This window comes from Notamacropus eugenii, chromosome 3 (genome assembly GCF_028372415.1).
Source record: "Notamacropus eugenii isolate mMacEug1 chromosome 3, mMacEug1.pri_v2, whole genome shotgun sequence".
Taxonomy (NCBI): domain Eukaryota; kingdom Metazoa; phylum Chordata; class Mammalia; order Diprotodontia; family Macropodidae; genus Notamacropus; species Notamacropus eugenii.
In genome coordinates, this window is record NC_092874.1 from 160,658,450 (window position 1) to 160,680,147 (window position 21,698).

A 21,698-nucleotide genomic window follows, 5' to 3' on the forward strand; every position below is an offset into this window, starting at 1 on the left:
ATAAGAGGGGGGATGATAGAAAGGAGGGAAAATGGGAGGAGTAGGTAATAAGAAGTAAACAATTTTGAGGAGGAGCAGGGTCAAAAGAGAGAATAGAGTAAATGAGGGGGCAGGATAGGATGGAGGGAAATATAGTTAGTCTTTCATAACATGACTGTTATGAAAGTGTTTTGTATGACTACACATATATAACATATATCAAACTACTTGCCCTCTCAATGAGGATGGGGAGGGAGGGTGGGGAGGGAGGAAGGGAGAGAATTTGAAACTCAATGTTTTAAAAATGGATGCTAAAAATTTTTTTTATATGCAACTGGAAAATGAGACATACAGGCAATGGGGTATAGAAATCTATCTTGCCCTAGAAGCAAATAGAAGGGAAGGAGATAAGAGAGGGGGGGATTGTGATAGAAAGGAGGGCAGGATGGGGGAAGAGGTAATCAGAATGCACTTTGTCTTGGGGTAGGGGGAGGGGAGAGATGGGGAGAAAATTTGGAACTCAAAATATTGTGGAAGTGAATATTGTAAACTATAAATTAATTAATTAAAAAAAAACAGAGTTTTTGCTAATAGCAAACTTAAATTTGATTCTTTGCAATTTCCATTCATTGACCCTAGTTCTTCCCCCAGGGCTAAGTAGAAAAAGGTTGTACACATGACATGACATGACATGAAATACATGAAGAAAGGTGTGTCATGCCTTCTCTTCTCCATGTAAAACATGCTAAGTTCTTTCAAACAATCCTTATCTTTTATAACTTCAGCATCTATCCATGACTATACAATATAAAAATCAGTCTTTGACACTTAGAAATTCATTAATCTACATTTACAAATTGATGACTGATTACTATATATTTAATAAAAATAAATCCAAGTCATAAATTAGAATGAGACATCTTGAGAAGGAAAGATACAGTCCTCCAACTCCCAGCTCCATAACACAAATTGTGCTTAAAGAATTTGAATGAAAATATGGAACCCCATGGCTCAAAGAAACAGTTTTGAACTTACATAGATCCAAGATCATACCCTGGATACTTCTCAAAACCACACTCTTTGGCTTATCCCTGTCCAATATTTTCCCTGAATTTAGTTCATATTCTCCTTTACAGGTCTTCATTTTCCTCCAAAAAGCAACTGAGGCTACCAACATAATTGAACCTAAACCCACCTAATTATAGGCAGCATTCCCTTGTGGAAAACTCCTGTTTCAGTCTCTTACTGTTTGGGAAACAATCTCTTCTAAGACTTATAACAGCAAGAGATGACACCTCTAGATTCAATGCTAGCATGGGTCCTGGGACCAGTTCATGTGAGCCGCCCTTATCTTGGCTCTCAGCCTTTGCTGCCTCCTGTTTACCAGCTTGTTTCTTTCAACATGGTTCTGCAGGAGGCTGCTGCCATCTGTCCATAGCTCTTGTCTTGCCTCAGGCAATTCTAACCATTTGTCTTTCAACATCTCTCTGCCTCTACTTTTCCCAGTCATCGATGGGAAATCTTTCCTCTCTTCCTCACACCAATCCTTAATTAGTCTATTTCTGCCAAAGTTTCCAGAGCCCATATGATCACGGGAAGGTAACTCCCTTTCCTACAAATGTATGCACACTTCTGCCTCCCCCCCTGTATATTTCCTCTCTGCAAGGATAGATAAAAAAAAATGGATGAGGAACTCTTTTCATTCCACCAACTCTCATATGTCCTTGCTACAACCACATCTATTCCTTCCTTCCTTTCTCTTCCTTCTCCCTCAGAATATATATGAGGTTGTGAGCATGTAGTAGACGTTGACTATCAATGAATCATGTTTGTTCAATTAGAAAAAAAAGCAGGTCTTATTCAACAATTTGAAAATTAGTTTTGAGTGTAGAATTTTATAAAAGAATTTGCCATCTGAAAAACATGACATGAAAAAGCAATAGCTCTAACCATGTAGTCTACTGTTCCTCCTCCCCACTTTTTTCAGTTTAGACTTTTAGTCTTTTAACATTTCGTAGCAAATCAGCAATTCCCATATTCAGACTACTCAATCCAACATCAATCAATTGACAATTTATGAAATACTTAAGTTGTGCTAGGTACCGTGCAAGGCATTAGGGGTAACCCCTTCAGAGGTGGGAGGATTGAGAGTTTTTTGATGTCTTAAATAGCAAACAACCTACTCTTTGGTTCCAGATGGTAATCACCTCCATATCAGCTCCATCATTATCTGCACAAAAAATGTAACATGTTCCAATAGTGTTGGGATATTACCATTAAAGAAAAATAGCAACCATCATCTTCAAGTATAAATTGACTTTGAAGTTGTTGATGTTTTAGCAGGAGGCTAAATGCTCAAGGTAGAAGTTTCTGTCACTTCCAAGCTGCCTGAGATAGATAGGAAACAAAGTATCATTTGGACTAGAGAACTTGATCATTGATTTTTCAAATTTTCTCTTATATGGTCATCCTTGTTCTTCACTTTCACAAATTAAAGCACTATCAATGTTTACTGATTCCAACTTTAGATGGAAAGTGAATTCATAAAGTAGGTTTGTTTTATTAAATACCACAAAGACACTGTTGCAAAATCAAGTTAGATTTATATGATGGTAAAATAATATGCACTTAAACTTTATATAGTGTCAAGGGAAAATGGATAATGTAAGCCTTTAAAACTGAAAGGCAAAAATAAAATCATAGATATATCCAGAGTACTTTTTTAACATTAGAAATACATTTTTATGAAGTTTTATAGTATGACACATCAAGCATTACCATTCTTATTCAATAATTTATGTAACAGCAAATTTACATGAAAAGATATAGGAGAAAAAATGAACAAGAAAGAATCATTTTAACTAATAATAAAATGGCAAATTCCAAAATATCGCTGAGTAATCCATCTAAGATCTTCAATTTACAGGTGAAAAGTAAAGTTTCAAAGAAATTAGGTGATAGATAATAAGAATTTAATAATAATGATAATTCTATGTAATGAGCTTTCAGGTTTGCAAAGCATTTTGCAAATATATCTCATTCTGTCCTCAGAATAACCCTGGAAGGAAAATGTTATTATTATACCCCCCCTTACAGATGAAGAAACTGAGGAATACAGACGTTAAGTTACCTGCCCAAGGTCACATGGCTATTAAGTGTCTGAGGCTAAATTTGAATTCAGTTCTCCCTGCCTCCAGGCCTAGGTTGTGAGACTGAAAGGATAAAAAGCTTCTAATACAATTCCTGTGCTCTTTATATTAAACAAGGTCTTTATTAAACACATTATTTCAAAATAAGCTTTCCATAGCAAAATAACTTCTGTATTTCTGTTTATTATTTCCACTTATAATCATAAATTGTAACTGCTGAGTGAGGAATACAAATTTCTCTTCATTTCTGTGCTTATCTTTTGAGTCAATTCCTTCACAGTACACCTTACCACCCCACACACATATGAAAGTAGAAATAGCAATTATTAGAAATCATAATTACTTAGGAACTGGTATAAAACTATGTGCTAACTATATGTAACTATATGCTACATGTCTATTTGGGGTAATTTTATCAACATAAAAAAGAGTAATCTCAAATTTGACGGAAATCTTTTCTTTTTTCAATCTTTTCCAATGTCAATAAACATTTATTAAGTGCCTACTATGTACCATGTACTGCGCTGGAGTAGTACTGGAGACACAAAGAAAGGCAAAAACCAATCGCTGCTCTCAAGGAGCTTGAAGACAAGTGATGAACAAAAGGTTTTGAACAAAAATTGGCTTCATTTCAAAATTTCTAACTCCCTGCTTTTGAATAAGAATTTATTTGAAAATGATGCAAAAAAGTTCTAGTACTTGTAGTTCCACTTATATGAGACTTCTAATCCCACATATAAAATGATGTCGGAAACTTTCAACCATATCCGAAGAATCTGAAGTAAGTTTGTAAAATCTTAATCATTTTAATTATAATTTGCTTGTCTCTTCTGTATTGGGAGGAGAAAACAGTCCCCCAAGCTTGTAGACTAGGTCTCATTCTCGGCCTCTAAACCATCTCTCATCCTTCCTCCATATTCAATCTGTTGCCAAGGCCTATTTTTTGCAGCACCTCTCCAATAAGTTCCTGTCTCTCCTCTGCCACTTCCACCATCCCAGTACAGACCTTCATCATCTCGAATCTGGACTATTGCAATAGCCTTCTGCCTGGTCTGTCTCAAGTGTCTCCTTCCTCCAGCCCACCCTCCATTTAGTCATCTAGCCATCCAAGTGATTTTCCTAAAGCAATAGGTCTGACCACATCACAGCCTCAACTCAGTAAATTCCAGTGACTATCACTTTTGTGATCAAATATAAAAAAAATCCTCCATTTGGTGTTCAAAGTCATTCAAAGTCTAGCTCTATTCCCCAGCCCCATCCACTTTTCCAGTTTTCTTATACCTTATAAGCCTCCCGTTCCCCTACCTCCAAGTACGCTTTGAACTAGTGATACTGGCTTCCTTGGTGTTCACAAACAATATACTTCATTTTTTGGCTCTGGGCATTTTCTCTGGCTGTCCTCCATGCTTGGAATGTTTGCCTTCCTTATTTTTACCTCCTGACTTCCCCAGCTTCATTCAAGTACCACCTAAAATTTCACTTTCTACCAGAAGCCTTTCCCAATGCCTCTTATTTCTAGTGCCTTTCCTATATCAATTGTTTCTTATTTTTCCTATATATAGCTTATTTGTACATATTTGTTTGCATGGTGTCTCCCCCATCAATTTGTCATTTTCTTGAGGACAAGGACTGTCTTTTGCTTGTTTATATCCACAGCTCTTACTGTAGTGACTGTCACACAGGAGGTACTTAATAAGTGGTTACTGACCAACTTAATATTTATAGTTATTTTTAATCTCTACTTCCTACAATTAAATTAAAACTGTTGCAATCTTGGAATCATCATGTGACTAAAAAAAAGACCAACTATATTTCTATTTTAACTACTCAGTATTCTATGTAAACAAATAATTTCCAAATATTATACACCTTCACAATCAGCTATATAGAGTTGGAATTCATTTTACAATCTTTCAGGCTGAAAAGGCAACGAGAAATTGTGCAGTGATGGAAAATGTCAATCAAACTTCTGTCATGGTTGATTTATAACATATTTGCCATAGCCAATTTCTTTTCAGACCATGTCAACATGAAAAAGATCACAGCATACAAATCCTTAACATGTGGTCTAATTCAATGCAGCTAGTCTGCATTCTTAAATGACAAAGCAAGAGAATACAAACCAATAGGTAATGGAATTGAACAACCCTAACCTCAGATTACTAGTCTCAGCTGTTTAGAGTTGGCCTTGTTTATTGGGTCTAACATGTTCTTATCTTACTAACACCTTATTAGTTATCTCTTTCTACTTAAGTGCTCTACAGCTAGTTAAGAATTAAAAGATTTGCCCAAAGACTGTTTCTAGTTCATTTCTATCATCACAGGAACTGTCTCCCTCCCAGCAACTTCTCATTGTCACTTGGAACTGAACCAGACAGATGGATTCAAATTATACCCATTCTGCGAAGATGATGTTAAGTTTTATTTTGAGGAAAAATAGTGTTAGGAAAATCCATAAGTAAGTTTCCACTAAGCGACAAATTACAACAGGGAAAAAAATTATGGAAATAACTAGTAAAGTATAAAAAGGCATCTGAGATGACTAATATTTGTTACTGAGAACCAAAAGCTGATGTATTGTGTGCTTTGTGAATGCAAAAGATGGCTAATTTTCTACTAGGTAGCAATTGGAAATCAACACCTAATGTTTTCAGAATCCAGCTAAATTGTTCTAAAAAGAAAAAATGAAAAGAAATACATATTTAAAGGACCATTAACTACATCCTGTAAAGTTCATCATAACTTGAAGTTTCTAAATATATAATGAGGTAGATTGTGCTCTAAAACTGGAAGAATCAATAAGTACCTGGCTTTTTTTAGCTCCTAAATTGCCACATATTTGTTGCTGTTGCAATGTTAATAGTAATTTGCTTCTTCTTGGTCCTTACGGAAATATCAGTCAATGGCCTAACCCAAACTATTTTGGAAAAATTTTCACAAAGCACAAACACCTTGGAACAACTAGATTTGTCCAAGTAAACGAGGACTTTCAAATGGCTAACAAGTCACCAAAATGAAAAAAAAAATGAAATTGAAAACAGAATATAGTAATATCGGTAGAAATTTTAAGAATCCAAAATAGAATAAATATCATTTGGTTAAATAAATAAATAACCAAGACAAAGTGAATGATATGCCATTAAAACTCATATACCAAATTAATGATGTATGCAATTTGTATGTAAATTCTTTATTTCTGGAATTTTAACTTAATTGTTTTGTCTTACCTTCAATTAGCTTTCCTGTCTGCTCTGCACTTCCACCAGGGAGGATCTTGGCAATATAGGCTCCAATTTCTCCACTGCTTCCTGGGATTTCTTTGCCACCTACTATTCTGATGCCTAACCCATTACCTATTTAAAAAAAAATAGATATTGGAAGCTGTAATAATTAAGAATTAAGGTGACCTATCAGAGAGATAATGAATAAAGTTCTATGAATTTAGACATTAACAGTCATATAACGTATACAGATAGTATGCAAACCATTCCAATCCAACAAACATTTATTAAGCTCTGATTACATGCAAGACACTATCTTATATAGGTATCTATACACAAATAAGCTGTAGTTAGATACCATGAAAATATTCGGTTATTATTTCAATGACTTTGGGATATATTTATGGACTTTTCTGAGCATTTCCCCAGTTCCCAGGTAGCTGAGTAGTAGGGCTACATTAAAAATGAACAACCAAATTTTATCATGTCTGAATCTAAATGCATAACCTAGGTGGGCAATCAAAGAGAAAGAAGTCTTATTTGATAGATTATAGCTCCAATCTCTTCAAAAATTAATGCATTTATACCTGTGTTATTCTTAGGGGATTGTATGAAAGTAAAATCTAGCAGCAATTTTTTTGAAGGTTCTGCTTATAGTGCTATGGGGAAGGATAATTATTTGCAAATGTCAGCCATGCTTAGAGCACTATGCGATTTACAAAGCACTTTAAATGTTATTTCATTTGATCTGTACAACAACCCTGTGAGTTACATTATCCCCATTTTACAGATGAAGAAACTGAAGCAGGGAGAAGTTAAATGACTTGCTCAGGATCACAAAGCTAGTAAATGTCTGAGGTAGGATTTAAACCCAGATATTGTCTTCAGGAACTGCTCTCAATCTCTTGCACCACAAAGCTACTTCATGAATATAAGCTGATTCATTTAAATATGTAAATACACATGATTAATAATAAATATATAAATACAGTTCCAATTCATGAATTTTTCTCATAATTGTTTCCCTATTATGAATATCAGTTCAAGTGTAGTTGTTTTCATGGCATTTATTTCAAGGCAGTCTAAAATATTCTTCTTAAAGACAATTAATTATATTATATCTTAAGGAAGAGAATGGATCTATACTAGAGGTAAGCACAAGTAGCAGATCAGAGATAAGTTAGACAGAAGAAATGTTTGCAATTGGACACTACTTCCTATAGGGTATATATTATTAAATTGTCAACTTTAAGTTCACTCTTTAATTTTAGCACATAATTTACAAGTATATATAGGATTGCAGTTACCTGATTTATTTTTATTATAAAATTTAAATATTAACTAAATTTGAAAATATTAGAAGGCACCATTTAAATGGTAGCAAAGATGCCAAAAAAAGATATCTGTAGACAAAATATGAGTGTTTTAATTCTATCCCCTTTTTATAAAATTTCTGGCTTGCCTCAGCTATAAAAATAAGGAAAACTAATATCATATAGTTTTAAAATTTCAAAGTGCTTTACATCTATTGGTTGGTTTTTACCCCTTTTTTGATCCTTGCTATACCTCAGAGAAGTGACTCACATAAGATCACACAGCTAGTAAATGGCAGAGCTCAGAATTGAACCCTGGTCTCCTGATTTCATATCCAGTTGTTTTTCAACAAGTAAATTAAAAACCCTGTTCAGTTCCTTTAAAAACAACTCATCTTTTAAAGGCTTACTTTTCCCAAATTAAAAAAGCACTTTGATGACAAATAAATTCCCACGTATAAGCCTTTTGTGGAAAAACCTGAAAATACCTCAGAATTAATTAAGTATAGAATCAGAGAATATTAAGATTTGAAGGGATGTTAGACAAGACTTTAGGGGTAGGTGAGGGAAGAAATGATCTATTGGGTTGGGAGGGAGGAGAGGTAATAGAGTGATTTTCCTTCTCTGAAGAGGACAGAACCAAAAGTAGACGAGGGTGGAAAATTCAATACCTTCCAATCTAACCCATCACACTTATAGACAAAACAATTCTTAGGAAATTTTTCCTATATTCTTCCTGGTAATTCCTAACTTTTGCACTTAGTTGTTCTATCTAGAGTCAAGAGTTCAAATCCCTTTTCATGTTCCAGGTCTTCAAATTATGAACAGAAATTCCGAGAAATTTTAGAAGACATATGTGTACTTATACAGAGCAATTTATATGATGTTCATTGCAAGGTAATGAAAAACAACATTGAACAGCCTTAGAACTTTGACTAAAGCAATAACCAGTTGTGACTTCAGATGACTAACCAATAGTCAAACTTGTCTCCTTAGCAGAGAGATGGTACAGTGTTGGTGCAGAGTGATTCATACATTTTCTGATGCAGCTATTGTGTTGATTTGTTTTGTTTGACTTGTTAAAAGGGAGGGATAAGAGAGGGGGAGAAGGGCAGCCTCTGAGAAGTAACAGGGATGCAAAAAGAAAACAGCATTGATAAACCATTTTCAAGCTAGTCCTTCAAATACTTGAAGGCATATATGTGGTCTGACATACTGATACTAGTACTTACATATGCTGAAATGTTTATAATCATTTTTTGTAGGAAAAAACTGGAAGCAATGTAATTGTAAATCAGTTGGAAAATAGTTGAACAAACTGTGATTATAAAAATATAATGAATATTATTACACCATAAAAAATAATGAACATTAAAGATTTGGGGGGTACTTGGGAAGACTAACACAGAGGAAGATAAGCAGAAACAGCTGCCCGACTGTCATAATTATCAAACAATATAAAGGAAACTTTGAAAGGTTAAAAATTCTAGTCATTACAGTCATAACTGTGACTTCAGATCAGGACAATGAATCATGCTTCCTAGCTTTTATCATTAACAAGGTAGACAGTAAATGTAGAATAAGATATGTGCTATTAAACATGGCCACGGTTTGGATTGGTTTTGCTTGATTATATTTACTTATTATACAAGGAGAAAGTTATATTGCTAAAGTGTAGGAGACACATCATGAAATAACAAATGTTTTTTAAAAGACTATCAATAAAACCTGGAAAAATGAAAAAAAAATCCCTTTAAAGACACATAAAACTCCAGTAAGTCCATTAGTTTAAATAAGCTGTAATTACTACTACATTAAAGTGATATGATATGCTTTCCCAAATGCCAGTGTTGATTCTATAAATTAGGGTTTCTAAAAAGAGAAATACTTTACTAATCTAATGTTCAGTTGCAAACTCTAAATCTTTATTCCATACCTGGACAAAACTAACCATGAATGTGGTAGAATGAAGTTATTCATATACAGTCCATATAATAAAATACATGGACTCTTTTTAACAGCGACCATACATATGTAACATTTGTCTTCATGTCTAAAGGGATGTTGAAATATCCATGTGGAAGAATTAACTTGCGACCCAACTGATAGGACACCGGGATGGGAGGGGTAATGCAGAGGTAGTTGTTTAACGTGGCAATACATAACTATTCCCCAATAAGAGATGTCTCTTAACAATCAGTCAGACTAGGTATCTAAGAAACTACAGCCAGATTTCTTCCCTAACTCCTTCCTTGTGGAGACTAAAGAAATGAGCAGGAAAGGGAAATATTGCAAGCTTAACAAAGGTGACATTAAGGTACAGTTCTCCACGATAGGTAAAACAAAGGAAAATAATAAGGGCTGGTATGAGTTGTGGTTAGTCTGGTGTTGTTAGGAACAGAAACCTTAAGAAGTTCCTCAAATTCAGCCTTTCCCTGAGTCTAGAATATACTCCCTCCTCCCCTTAGCCTCTTAGAATACCTAGCTTCTTCCAAGGCTCAGCTCATAGGTCACTTCTGGGGGAAACACACTAGCATTCTTTCCCTCCTAAGATTAATTTGTATTTACTTATATGTCTGTAGGTTATATCCCTCAAGAGAATGTAAGGTCCATGGCAGATGAGTGTTTGTCACTGTCTTTCTATGAACCCAGTGCCTACCATAGTATATTTCCTCATACACTGTGGAGGTTGAAGACATGATTGTTGAATTTAATTTAATCCAGCTCCTTCTTGAGATTTCCTTATTTCCATGAGTGAAATTATCATTCTTCTAGTCCTCTTGGTTAGACAGCATTAGTTCATCTTTGTCTCCCTCTTTCCCTCTGTCACCTTATCAATAATCAGTCACCAAATCCTCTCTATTCTTCCCCCAGGATGCCTCTTGCGTTGCATTTCACAGAATGAGACTTCAGAAGTCAGCTAGCCAAGCCCTCTTCTTTCACATAATAGGAAATTCAGGCTCAGAGAGATTAAGTAAGCAGTCTCACTGTTGATTAAGTGGCAGAGCTGGGATTTCAACTCTGGCTCTGGCTCTAAATCTAATACTCTTTTCATTGAACTACAAGACCTCCCATCTTTATCCATCACCAGAGTCACCATCTTGTACCAGGCTCTCACAATATCATATTTCAGTCATTATGATAGACTCCTCACAATTCTTATCCCCAGTCTAGGTGAAGTTATTAATTTACTATGAAAGAAATACAGCAATTACAGTGGGGAGCTTAATTTGTTTTTGATAAATTCTTTCACTATGACATAGAAAGCAAACGTGCTGCTTGGTAAATCATTGTTTAATCTGTTACTCCTATTAACCAGACAGGATGCTGTGTTCTAAAGAATTAAGAACTATAAAAAAAAGGGGATGCTCCTGCAAGGGTCTGAGGAAAGTGAGGCATAGGAAGTTCAAATGACTTTGTTAAGGTTCCACAGATAATACCCAGTAAACAGAATCAGATTTCAAAATGCCATGCTACTTCGGGTCTTATTGTCATGTCTATATAGTAAGTATAATATTGGATCTATCAATCTCACATCATTGTTGTAGGATATCAAGTGAGATATGAAAATACATGAAAACACTTTGAAAAATTAAAGTGCTGCGTAAAATTAAAGGTATTCCTATTATCAAAATGATTAAGTATATACTATGAACTATTTATTGCCAAGAAATGGAATTTACCTCCATCCTGCCTCATCCTCAATCCATTGAAAACTCAGAAGGAATTCCTTCAAATATTTATGGTAACCCAGTATGTCCACATAGGGGGTAAGTGAAGAATGAAGAATATCCAATTGAATTTGATCAACTTTGCGCCTGAGATCCCAGTTTTTGGGAAAAAACTCCTTTATTCTTAGTTGCCACATTTGCAACTCATCACAAGATAAGCTGACAAGAATAATGAGAAAGGTTCATAACATGTATCAAAATAATTATGAGTGAAATGATATGTGGCTATTAATAGTGCATCCAGGTGAAATGCAGAAAAAAAATCATCTAAAAAAATTCCATTCATTGAAGGATGCAGATACAAAAGAAAAATAAAAGGAGAATATTTGAAAACATGCTCTTTTTGGTACAGTGTATAAAAAGCTCAAAATGTGTTGTGTCACTAAACGATAGTCATGTACTCCGGTTTGTACAAAGAGATACCCTGCTGCGTGCTGGCGAGATTTATTCTATAGCTTTCTGTAAATTGCCTTCAATATAAAGAAGAGATTCCTGAAATTTGTATCTGAATGTCTTTCCACTGGTTGGAAGATAGGTAACCACATAAAGGAATAATTTCATAAGCTCACAGCATGAAGAAAACCATTAAAATTCATCTCATTCCTCCATGTAGAAACCTATAAAGTGTTTATATAATTTGATGACAGGAGTAAACGTGTACATATTTAGCATAGGTTTAGATAGGGTTATATTCTTCTGACAAAGCTGAACTTTGTATGAACTTCTTAAGCATCATTCACATACTAGCCACACAGTTCCTTACCACTTGTACAAGGGCATCAGCATTTTATATTTAATAATTCTGTTTTAAGGAACAGAGTCCTTGCCTCAGTACCAGTCCAAAAGGTATTTAGTTTGAAATTCTGGAAAAATCCTTCATTCCCCCTAAAAGGAAAGCTATGAATGACTGCTCAGACAGGTAACCAGCTTAAAGAGAGACAAATTCTATCCTCCCCCACCCACAGAGAGAAAAACAAAACAAAATCCAACAATATTTCATTTTTAACTGTTGGGGGAAAAAGCAATTAAAATAGCAAGTGCTCCTCAACATTTTGATACAAAATGCATTCAAAAAACAATAAAATCACTCAAAATATTACTGGATAAATTTTTGACACATTAAATGATATAATTTCCTTATCTATGGGTTTCCATAAATGTTGCCTTGGGAAGTTCAGGGTGAAAAATAGGTTTTACTGTTCTCTCTCCTGCTACCAACATAGGTTATGAAAATTATTTACTTCAGTTTGGATTTATCACACTTTTATTGTTATTTTGTATAAACGGAGAGGAAGAGGGAGGGAGGGAGAGAAAAAGGAGAGGAGAGAGAGAGAGAGAAAGAGAGAGAGAGAAAACTTATACATATGGCCATCACAAACTTTGTTAAGTATTTGTTAAAAACTAATAAACCTAAAACAACAAATAACAAAACAATTCCAGAGAAGAAAATACTGTTTGATCTGTTTTTGTTATATCATCATCTCCTCTAAGAGGCTTATACTATATAACTGATTTTATAAGACATTTTTCCCCATTGTAGCCAATGAAAAAAAAATTATTGACAAAAATTATTTGCATTCCAAAACGTGTGTGTGTGTGCTATTTTTCTCTTAGAGATATCTCAGTTGCAACTCATTGATCTCTAATGATCACTGCTAAACGCTGAGCCTTCCATGTAGCTGTTTACACCATGGAAACAATACAAAGCTGCTGACTGAGTTATTGACATAGATAATTAAGTCTGGCACTGTATCATTGGACATAAATGTAACTGCTCATTAGGCCCAACTGAAGAGCTGCTGTCTATGCAGGCTATGATTAAAAGATCCCAGAAATATGACACTTCCTCCATTTTCTCTTCTGTATAAGTATGGACAAGGCACTTTCTAAAGTTCCTTCTTGTATAGCCAGGTTTTGAAACTGCAAGCTAATGGTACAGATCCCTTCCAGATAATTAGTTAAGAGTACAAGCTTAAGAAATATAAACTTATCTGGTTCAATACACACACACACACACACACACACACACACACATATATATATATTGGAGTTATGATAAGGTATTTCCACAGTGACCAAGGGAAAAGTATTCTTGGTAGAAACCTGTAGCAAATGCAGTCTTCTAGAATCACTGTTAAATTTTTGTATATGCAAGAATTACATGACCATGTTTCCTGATATAATGGATAGAGAGTTAGTCTGGGTTCAAGCCCCACCTTTGACATATACTGTCTATATGCACCTAGGGATGTTATTTAATTTCCTAGAGCTTTGAATGGCTCTTTAAGACTCTACATTTCAGGTTGGTGCTGACTTGTATTAGTAATAATAAATTAGCATTTATGTAGGTCTTTATAAAACACATTACAAACACTATCTCATTTTATCTTCACAATAATGTTGGGACCTGTATTTATCCCTGAGATTTATTCTTATCCCCATTTTGCAGAGCCTTAAAGAGTTTAAGTGACTTGTCTAGGGTCATATAACCAGCGTTGAAAGCCAGATTTGAGCATAGATCTTCTTGAATGCAAGGCCACTGCTTTATCCATTGCTCTTATCTTTGCTCATCTGGAGAATTCCTTCTAATGAGATCACAGAGCCAGTCCCTATCCATTATAAAATTTGATGAAACTTTAGGTGAATATGTGTTATCCCCAAAGGCTTTAACTTCATTTGAAATGTAACGAATATGTCAAGGAAAATATGAGAAGGGGGAAAAAGAGATGAGATGGGTAAAGGAGGACCAGAGTTAAACAGTGAATACTAGAAAGATAATTGTCAGTTTAATTGAGATTTGTTGATAGACAGAACAAAAGAATTCCCACCGCAGCTGCAGGTAATATGAATCTACACTTGCAAAAGCCAGTGGAATGGGGCTTGAGCCAGAAAAATAACATAAGTGATGCCATACTTTCTTAAAATTTAATATCTTTTTTCCCTAAGAGTATATCATATCTTCCTGTCTTACAGTGAATGATCTTTACTACTGTAAAAGAGTAGTTTATGAAATAAATACATTCTCTACTGCATTATAGCTCATCGCTGTAAACAAACTAGTCTGATAGTCAGTCAAGGAAGGTCATATATAAAGAAAGTTTATATATGTTTAAATATGTTACTATGGGGAAAACAAGATATATCGAGGTCACACATAAACAGAAAATAGGACAAAACAAAAGGGCACTGAGAAAAGGCCAGGATGAAGACCAGGGAAGTGCTAAGAAACAAATAGCTACCATGATGCTCTTGGCACAGTTGTATACTGAAAGGCCTACAGACATTTCACCTATCTGGGTTCCAGTTTCCTCATCTATAAAATGAGGATATTATACTAAATGGTCTCTCAGGTTACTTTCAGCTGTAAATCTATGATTTTATGATGCATTCATTATACTTATAGACACAATCTGTCATTACCTGCATTTAAATTCAAGAGACCTTGGTCCATCCTGACATAAAATTATTACTACAAAAAGGGACTGTTTTTAATAAAAATAAATTAGTGTCTTTTCTCTGAATGGCATTGTTCTTAGAAAATATATAATTTAAAGTCAAATATTTTCTTTCCTATTTTCTGTGGAGAAGAAGAAGAGGAAGAGGAGGGGGAAGAGAAAGAAAAAGAAGAACTTATCACCAGGACGTAGAGTGGTTTTCAACAAAAATTTTTTGTTAAAAACAATTTTCTCTTACTCAGTTGAAGGAAGATGCTCTTCATACTTAAGAAAAAAAATCAGCTTGATAGCAGTCTGTGCATCTTTCCAGGGCAGATAAAATGTTCAGTGAAAGAAGTGAATAGGTATTTCTATAGCTCTACTCAATGCCAGGCACTTTAGAAACGTTATTTCATGGGACCCTCACAACAGCCCTTCTAGTTAGGCATCGTTAGTATCCTCATTTTATAGTTGAGGAAAGTGAGGCAAACAGAAGACAACTGACTTGGAAAGGGTTGCTAGAGACAGCTCGTTAAGCTTCTGAGACTGGATTTGGACTCAGATGTCTTCGGGCCCAGTGCTCTATCCACTCTGATGTCTAAAGGGAGCTATTTACCATTTTGTCAGTGAAGAGAAAACTAATTGATTACAACTCATTGATTCAATAACAATCATTTATTAAGCATCTACTTCATGTCAAGAACTCTTCTAGGTGCTAAGAACACAGAGAGAAAAATGAAACATTCTTTCCCAAAGTTCCCTTGAGTCTGCAGACTTATATGGAGGCCCAGGAAGATCACGGGGATGGCCCTGAGAAGCTAATTTTCTCCTCTCAAACAAATCTCAAATCTTTAGAACATGCAACAATGCAAAGGATTTAAGAGCACATAAGGAAATATAGAAAACAAAGAAGTTATCCAAGGAAAAATTGGTTCCTCCCAAACATAAAGAAAACAGAAAACAGACAAAACACTTGGATATCCTATAAACTCCCTTTAGAAATGAGTTTAGGGTTGCCATCAGCTTAACGAAAATTGTGGTAATTGTTTCACAAAGGGTCCTACTAAATCTCACCAGCACACCTCAAAACATATTCACACTTTGTCCAACACTTTCTTAAGTCTAGACAATCATCAAAACAATAAATCAAGACTTGAGTAATACCATTTGCTCATTTCTGGGGTGCAAATGAAACTTAATAATCTGAAAACTTAATAATCTTTGGTTAGAAATGGTTCCAGCACACTTCTGGATTGGCCTTCTTCCCCAATACTTTGAGAGTTAGTGGCAAATAGTAGGTGCTAAAATGTTGGAACATGCAGGCACTGCTCATCTAACTTGACATTTCATTGGATGCTTTTCTATCTTTCTTTTACTCTGTCCCTTCCCTGAAGAAGAAAATTGTAAAATGGAAGTATATGTTTCATTATTTATTACCTCCCTTCCACTGCCCCTTTCTTTCCTGGAATGAACAATTGGTTAAAATTATTGTTATTATTATTATTAGTGGTACTGGTAGTAGTAGTAGTAGTAGTAGTAGTAGTAGTAGTAATAGTAGCAGCAGCAGTAATAGTAATAGTTGTTGTTCATGGAATGATTTTTTTTTTTAAGGATAGGAGAACCAATAATCTATGTAGAACTCATTATGTACATCTGAAAATCAAGTTCAAAGTCATGCTGTAGGCTTATTCGTATGGGAAAATTTGACCAAATTTAACTATTATTCAGAAAAGAAAATCTATAACATCAACATAAGCAGCTCTTTTGGAGAGATAGAGCCAAAAAAGAATGGCAAAGCAATCAGTAAGGTTAACTATGAAATTAATATAAATATATTTTATTGCTACCTTGCACATATATTTTATTAATCAAAATTTTCAATATCAAAAGCCCAATTTATGTAGGCCAATTATGGCATTACATTACATATATACACATATGTATGCATTATGCATTATTTTTTTCTTTTCTCTGTGGCTATATTCTGTATTCTGAATAGATATGACTGGGTGCATAGCATCAAGCTTCGTTGTATGGGCTCGGGTAATAATAATGGCATCATGTCGATCTTCTTGACTTTCTGACTTAAACTAAGAATGATTTGACTGTGCTGCACAAGGATAATTTTGTATTAAGGTAGCCAGTATTTTCAAAGAACATGGAAAGCTTGGAGGATTCCAAGGAAATAATCCTTATTTTTGCGATAAAATCTTTAAAGTGATTTTCAAAATGGTGCTATTAATGGTACCAGTTGACTGATTAAGAAAATAAAATCTCATATTTGTAAGTCAATTTAATTTTTAAAATAAAAAGTATTACAAGCAACATTATATTTGATGGTTTCATATTAATAAAGATTCTTGAATTGGTGAAAAACTGGCTCCATCACTAGCCTTGTACTATGTGTCACAATAAATTTAATTTTTCTTTTAACTAAAATAGGTCCATTCATGATCATTTTATTAAAAATTTTTGAGATTTCAGTGTTTTGTTTTACTGTGATTTGTTCATAAATGCCTGTATTTTGCTGAGATCATGAACCTTGGAAACTTCAACGGACATGCAGCTTCTCTGATGTGGCTATTCTCTCTACTGGTGCTGATCACAATCTCACAATCATTTTTCACTTTGAAAAACTTTTATCCATCCTTTGCCATAAATCTTCTGTGGATGTTTGTCCTTCATTGCCAAAGAAGACCATGTGATCAGAGAAATAATGACATGACTTGAACTTGACTTTGTTTTGAGTGAGGGAGGGCTGTGCAGGTCACCATCCTCATTTCTCCTCCAGAGCCATGTGAATCCAGTGACCAGATATTCATCAGGATGACTGGAAATGACCCAGGATGAGGCAATTGGGGTTAAGTGACTTGCCCAAGGTCTCACAGCTAGTGAGTGTCAAGTGTCAAGCTATACATCTTTTAACATTTTAGGGGTATCAATGGAATATCTTCATTCTTTTAGTAAATCTTTTGTCAATAATTTTTGTTACAGCCATTTGCCAATTTTTATCTTTCTCAATTGAATTTTTCTTTTGTAACAAAGAAGGGCAGTTAAGTAAAATAAGATGACACACTGACAGCATAAGCTTCTCCAGCTTTCTGAGAGGATTAGGATTCAAGATTGGTTGCATCTTTGATTTGGGTCCTGAAGCATTTTAATTTCATTTTCCCTTGTATTATTGCAGTTATTGTGTATGATGATTCTCCTGCCTCCACTGCATTACCTCAAAAATTTTCATATTCTCTCTAAAAGCTTTGTAGTTTTCATTTCTTTTCTTTAGAAAACTACTTATTTCTGTCTTTTGTTCACTTATCTATTGGAAAATGGATCTTAAGGTTATATATGTGTATCAGTTTCCAACACAGATTAGTTGTCAGACTTTTAGCACTATTACATGCAAATATTTTTCTTACATTTTCCCTTCTTAGCTGCACTGAATTTATCACAAAACATTTAAATCTGTCTATTTTATTTTTAGGATCACCTCTACCTTTCCTTAAGAAATTTTCCATTTAAATCTGATATAGCATTTTATATTTAGGAAAAGTTTCCTTCTACAACTTATCATGGCATATGGTATAATGTGGTGGCATCCATCTAATATCTCTTCAACTGTTTTTGAATTTTCTCATCAATTCTTGCTGAATAGGGGAATCCTTCCCCCAGGATTTTGTGTTCTTGGTTTAATTATATATTAGACTACTGTGTTTGATTTTTCTGCATCTTTTCTTCCACTCTTGATACATGGCTCATCTACTTATTTTTTTCTGGATGTATGTATATTGTAAACAAATTTTCAATAGCAATAGCCTAAAGTCTGTTGATATTCTCCATGTTTTCCACTGCAGTTTGGTTGCCAAAAATTTTAAGTTTTCTGAGCTTTTGCATTCCAAGATTCATAAGCATACTGGATTGCTGAGAGGAGATTGATATTAAAAGGGATTGTGTGACAGCATGCAGTTCAGGGTCATAATAACAAGAAGAAATTTAGTTTCCCAAATGTGAGGTGGTTTATCTCCTCATAGCCAGCTCTGGATCCAATCTATTTTTCATCTATCACATCAGATTATTGATTCTCTCTGGGTCTCACTTTTCTTACCTATAAAATGACCTCTGTGACAACTTCCTGCTCTAGAAAGTCCTGTGATCGAGTGTATTTCCACATAGAAACAAATATTGGCACATATGTGTATTTGTATGTTTGTAAGAGTACATAAATATAACTTACATACACCTATTCTCATACACCTATTCTTGTGGATACACACAAAAGCAGCTAGGTGACAATGGATCGAGCACTGAACCTGTCCTGAGGAATGACTGAGTTCAAATCCAACCTCAGATATTTACTAGTTGTGTGACTCTGGAAAATTCTCTTGACCTGTTTGCCTCAGTTTCCTCATCTGCAAAATGGAGATAATAATAGCACCAATCTTCCCTGATTATTTTGAAGATAAAATGAGATAATGACTATGAAGCATTTTACAAGCCTTAAGGAGATACATAAATGTTATTTATCAGTGCCCGAGGCCCAGAAAAATGAAGTGATTTACCCAAGGCCATACACGTAGTCAACACAAACTAGTTCTCAATTACATCTAAGATCAAATATAAAATAATGCTTTTAAAACCTTTCATAACCTTTCTCCTTTCTGCTTTTCTACTCTTCTTACATTTTACTTCAATTCATCTCCTGCGCCTGGGCCTTTTTACTGGCTTTCCCCTGTGTCTTGAATGCTCTCTCTTCCTACTTTTGCCTCTTGGTTTGCTTGGCTCTCTTTAAGACTCAGCTCAAATCTCACTTTCAAGAAGTCCTTCCTTTGTCTTCTACACCCTTCCCAATGCTAGTACCTTCCTTCAAAGATTATCACTCATTTTCATTGTATAAATTTTGTATGTAGAATGGAAATAATTCTTAGCACCCTCTGTCCTGTTTTTTCACTAAAGAAGAAGCTACCCACATAGGACTTGGTCTGTCCTGTTTTTTCACTAAAGAAGAAGCTACCCACATAGGACTTGGGTTGAGGTATATATTATCCATTTGGGAAATTACTATGATGAACAATATCTTCACCAAGTGGAGAATCTTCTGATGATAGGTTTCTGTACTCATTTGGTTTAGTTCTCTGATAATAAACACAGTTTTTCATCAGATCTACACTCAAAATTGTTCCATTTTGATATAAACTATCAGACCTTAGTACATATCACACATATATGATGCAATGATACACATTCATCCATGTTAATATATTTTCTAAGTGATAAGACATACCTGTTGTACATCAAAATCACAAGAAATACACTTATTTTAAGGATCGCTATTATAATTGGATTTCACTTGTATTTAGGATTTTGTAATTTGGTGCTTATTTTACCATCTTTTTTGTTGTTGTTATAAGTTTCCTTTCTTGTATTTTCAGACATCCCCCTACTCAAGTATTCATAATATTGTTTGGTACAAACATTGTATTAGAGCAACACTACTATCACCAAAAAACAAGAATTAGTTATAGTTGAGACCTTAGAGATCATCTCGTCCAAATTACTGATTTTATAGATAAAGAAATTCTTCATCAACTTCCCAGTTACAAACTGGTCCAAAATTACATAGGTTCTAATTATCATATGGCTCTTATTTATTTACATTTACTCTACGCTAGACCAATAATCAACTGATCACGTATTATATATTTTGAGGAGTGATTCAATAATTAATTTAATACCAATGAGACATCTTTTTTTTCTGTCTTCAATCTTTGGCCTTTTTTTACATTAATCGGAGGCACTTTTACGCAACTGATCAACTTCAAAGCAGATGGATACGCTAAAGGTCCTGATCCAATATTACAATTCTATATTTTAGGATGTTATTGTACTGCTTTGAGGAATGTTATACCTTTATAGAAATCAGTTTTAGTAATGCTCAGAAATTATTTAGCATTTTTCATGTAGTGAGGAAATTCTTTTTGTAATCAATACATTTTCCTTAATGAAAAATCTACAGAAATAGTTTATTTACCACTCAAAATGCTTTTTCTACTTCTCTAAATATGAATTTTATAGCCTTGTACAAAGCTTATGTAATAATGCCCAGGTCAGATCAGGTCCCTGAAAAAAAGTCCAGTGATGCTAAGGGCTACAAATAGGGAGGGAGACTTGATTTCTGAAAGCTCTGTAACTGTGGGGAGACTTCAGTGAAGCAGAGAAACTCTAGACAGATGAGTGAAAGACAAGAAGCAAATATGAGTGACTAAGAGGAACCTTAGACATCTGAGGGGTCTTCTCCTACTCCACGGGTCTTTACCGCCACTACCTGCAACCAGAGAGACTGCTAGGAATTTACTTCCTTGTTAAGACTGTTCTCCTTTCCTTAAAACAAAAAGTATCATCTATCTAAAACCATGAGCAAGCATTATCTGTAATGGGGATAAGCTAGAAGCATTTCCCATAAAATCAGGAGTGAAACAAAGGATTCCCATTATCACCTCAATTATTTAATATTATATAGAAATGTTAGCTATAGAGATGAGAAGAAAAAGAAATAAAAGGAACTAGAGTAGGTAATGAGGAAATAAAATTATCACTCTTTGCAGATATGATGGTATTCTTAGAGAATCAACTAAAAAACTACTTGAAATAATTGACAGTTTTAGAAAAATCACAGGATATAAAATAAATCCCCATAAACTATCAGCATTTCTATATATTGCTAACAAAATCCAGCAATAAGTGATAGCAAGAGAAATTCCATTTAAAACAACTCTATACAACATAAAATAGCTGGGAATCTAACTACCAAGGCAAACCCAGGAACACAATTACGAAATACTTTTCACACAAATAAAGTTAGATCTAAACAACTGGG

At 34.4% G+C, this 21,698-nt stretch overlaps 1 protein-coding gene across 1 annotated transcript in view; it reads right to left on the reverse strand.

Moving 5' to 3' along the window:
* PCLO (piccolo presynaptic cytomatrix protein) overlaps positions 1-21,698 on the reverse strand; it is a 558,031-nt gene that overhangs the window by 172,442 nt on the left and 363,891 nt on the right. Inside the window, 1 exon segment of the mRNA XM_072653223.1 lies at positions 6,356-6,481. Coding sequence (XP_072509324.1) covers positions 6,356-6,481 — 126 coding nt within the window.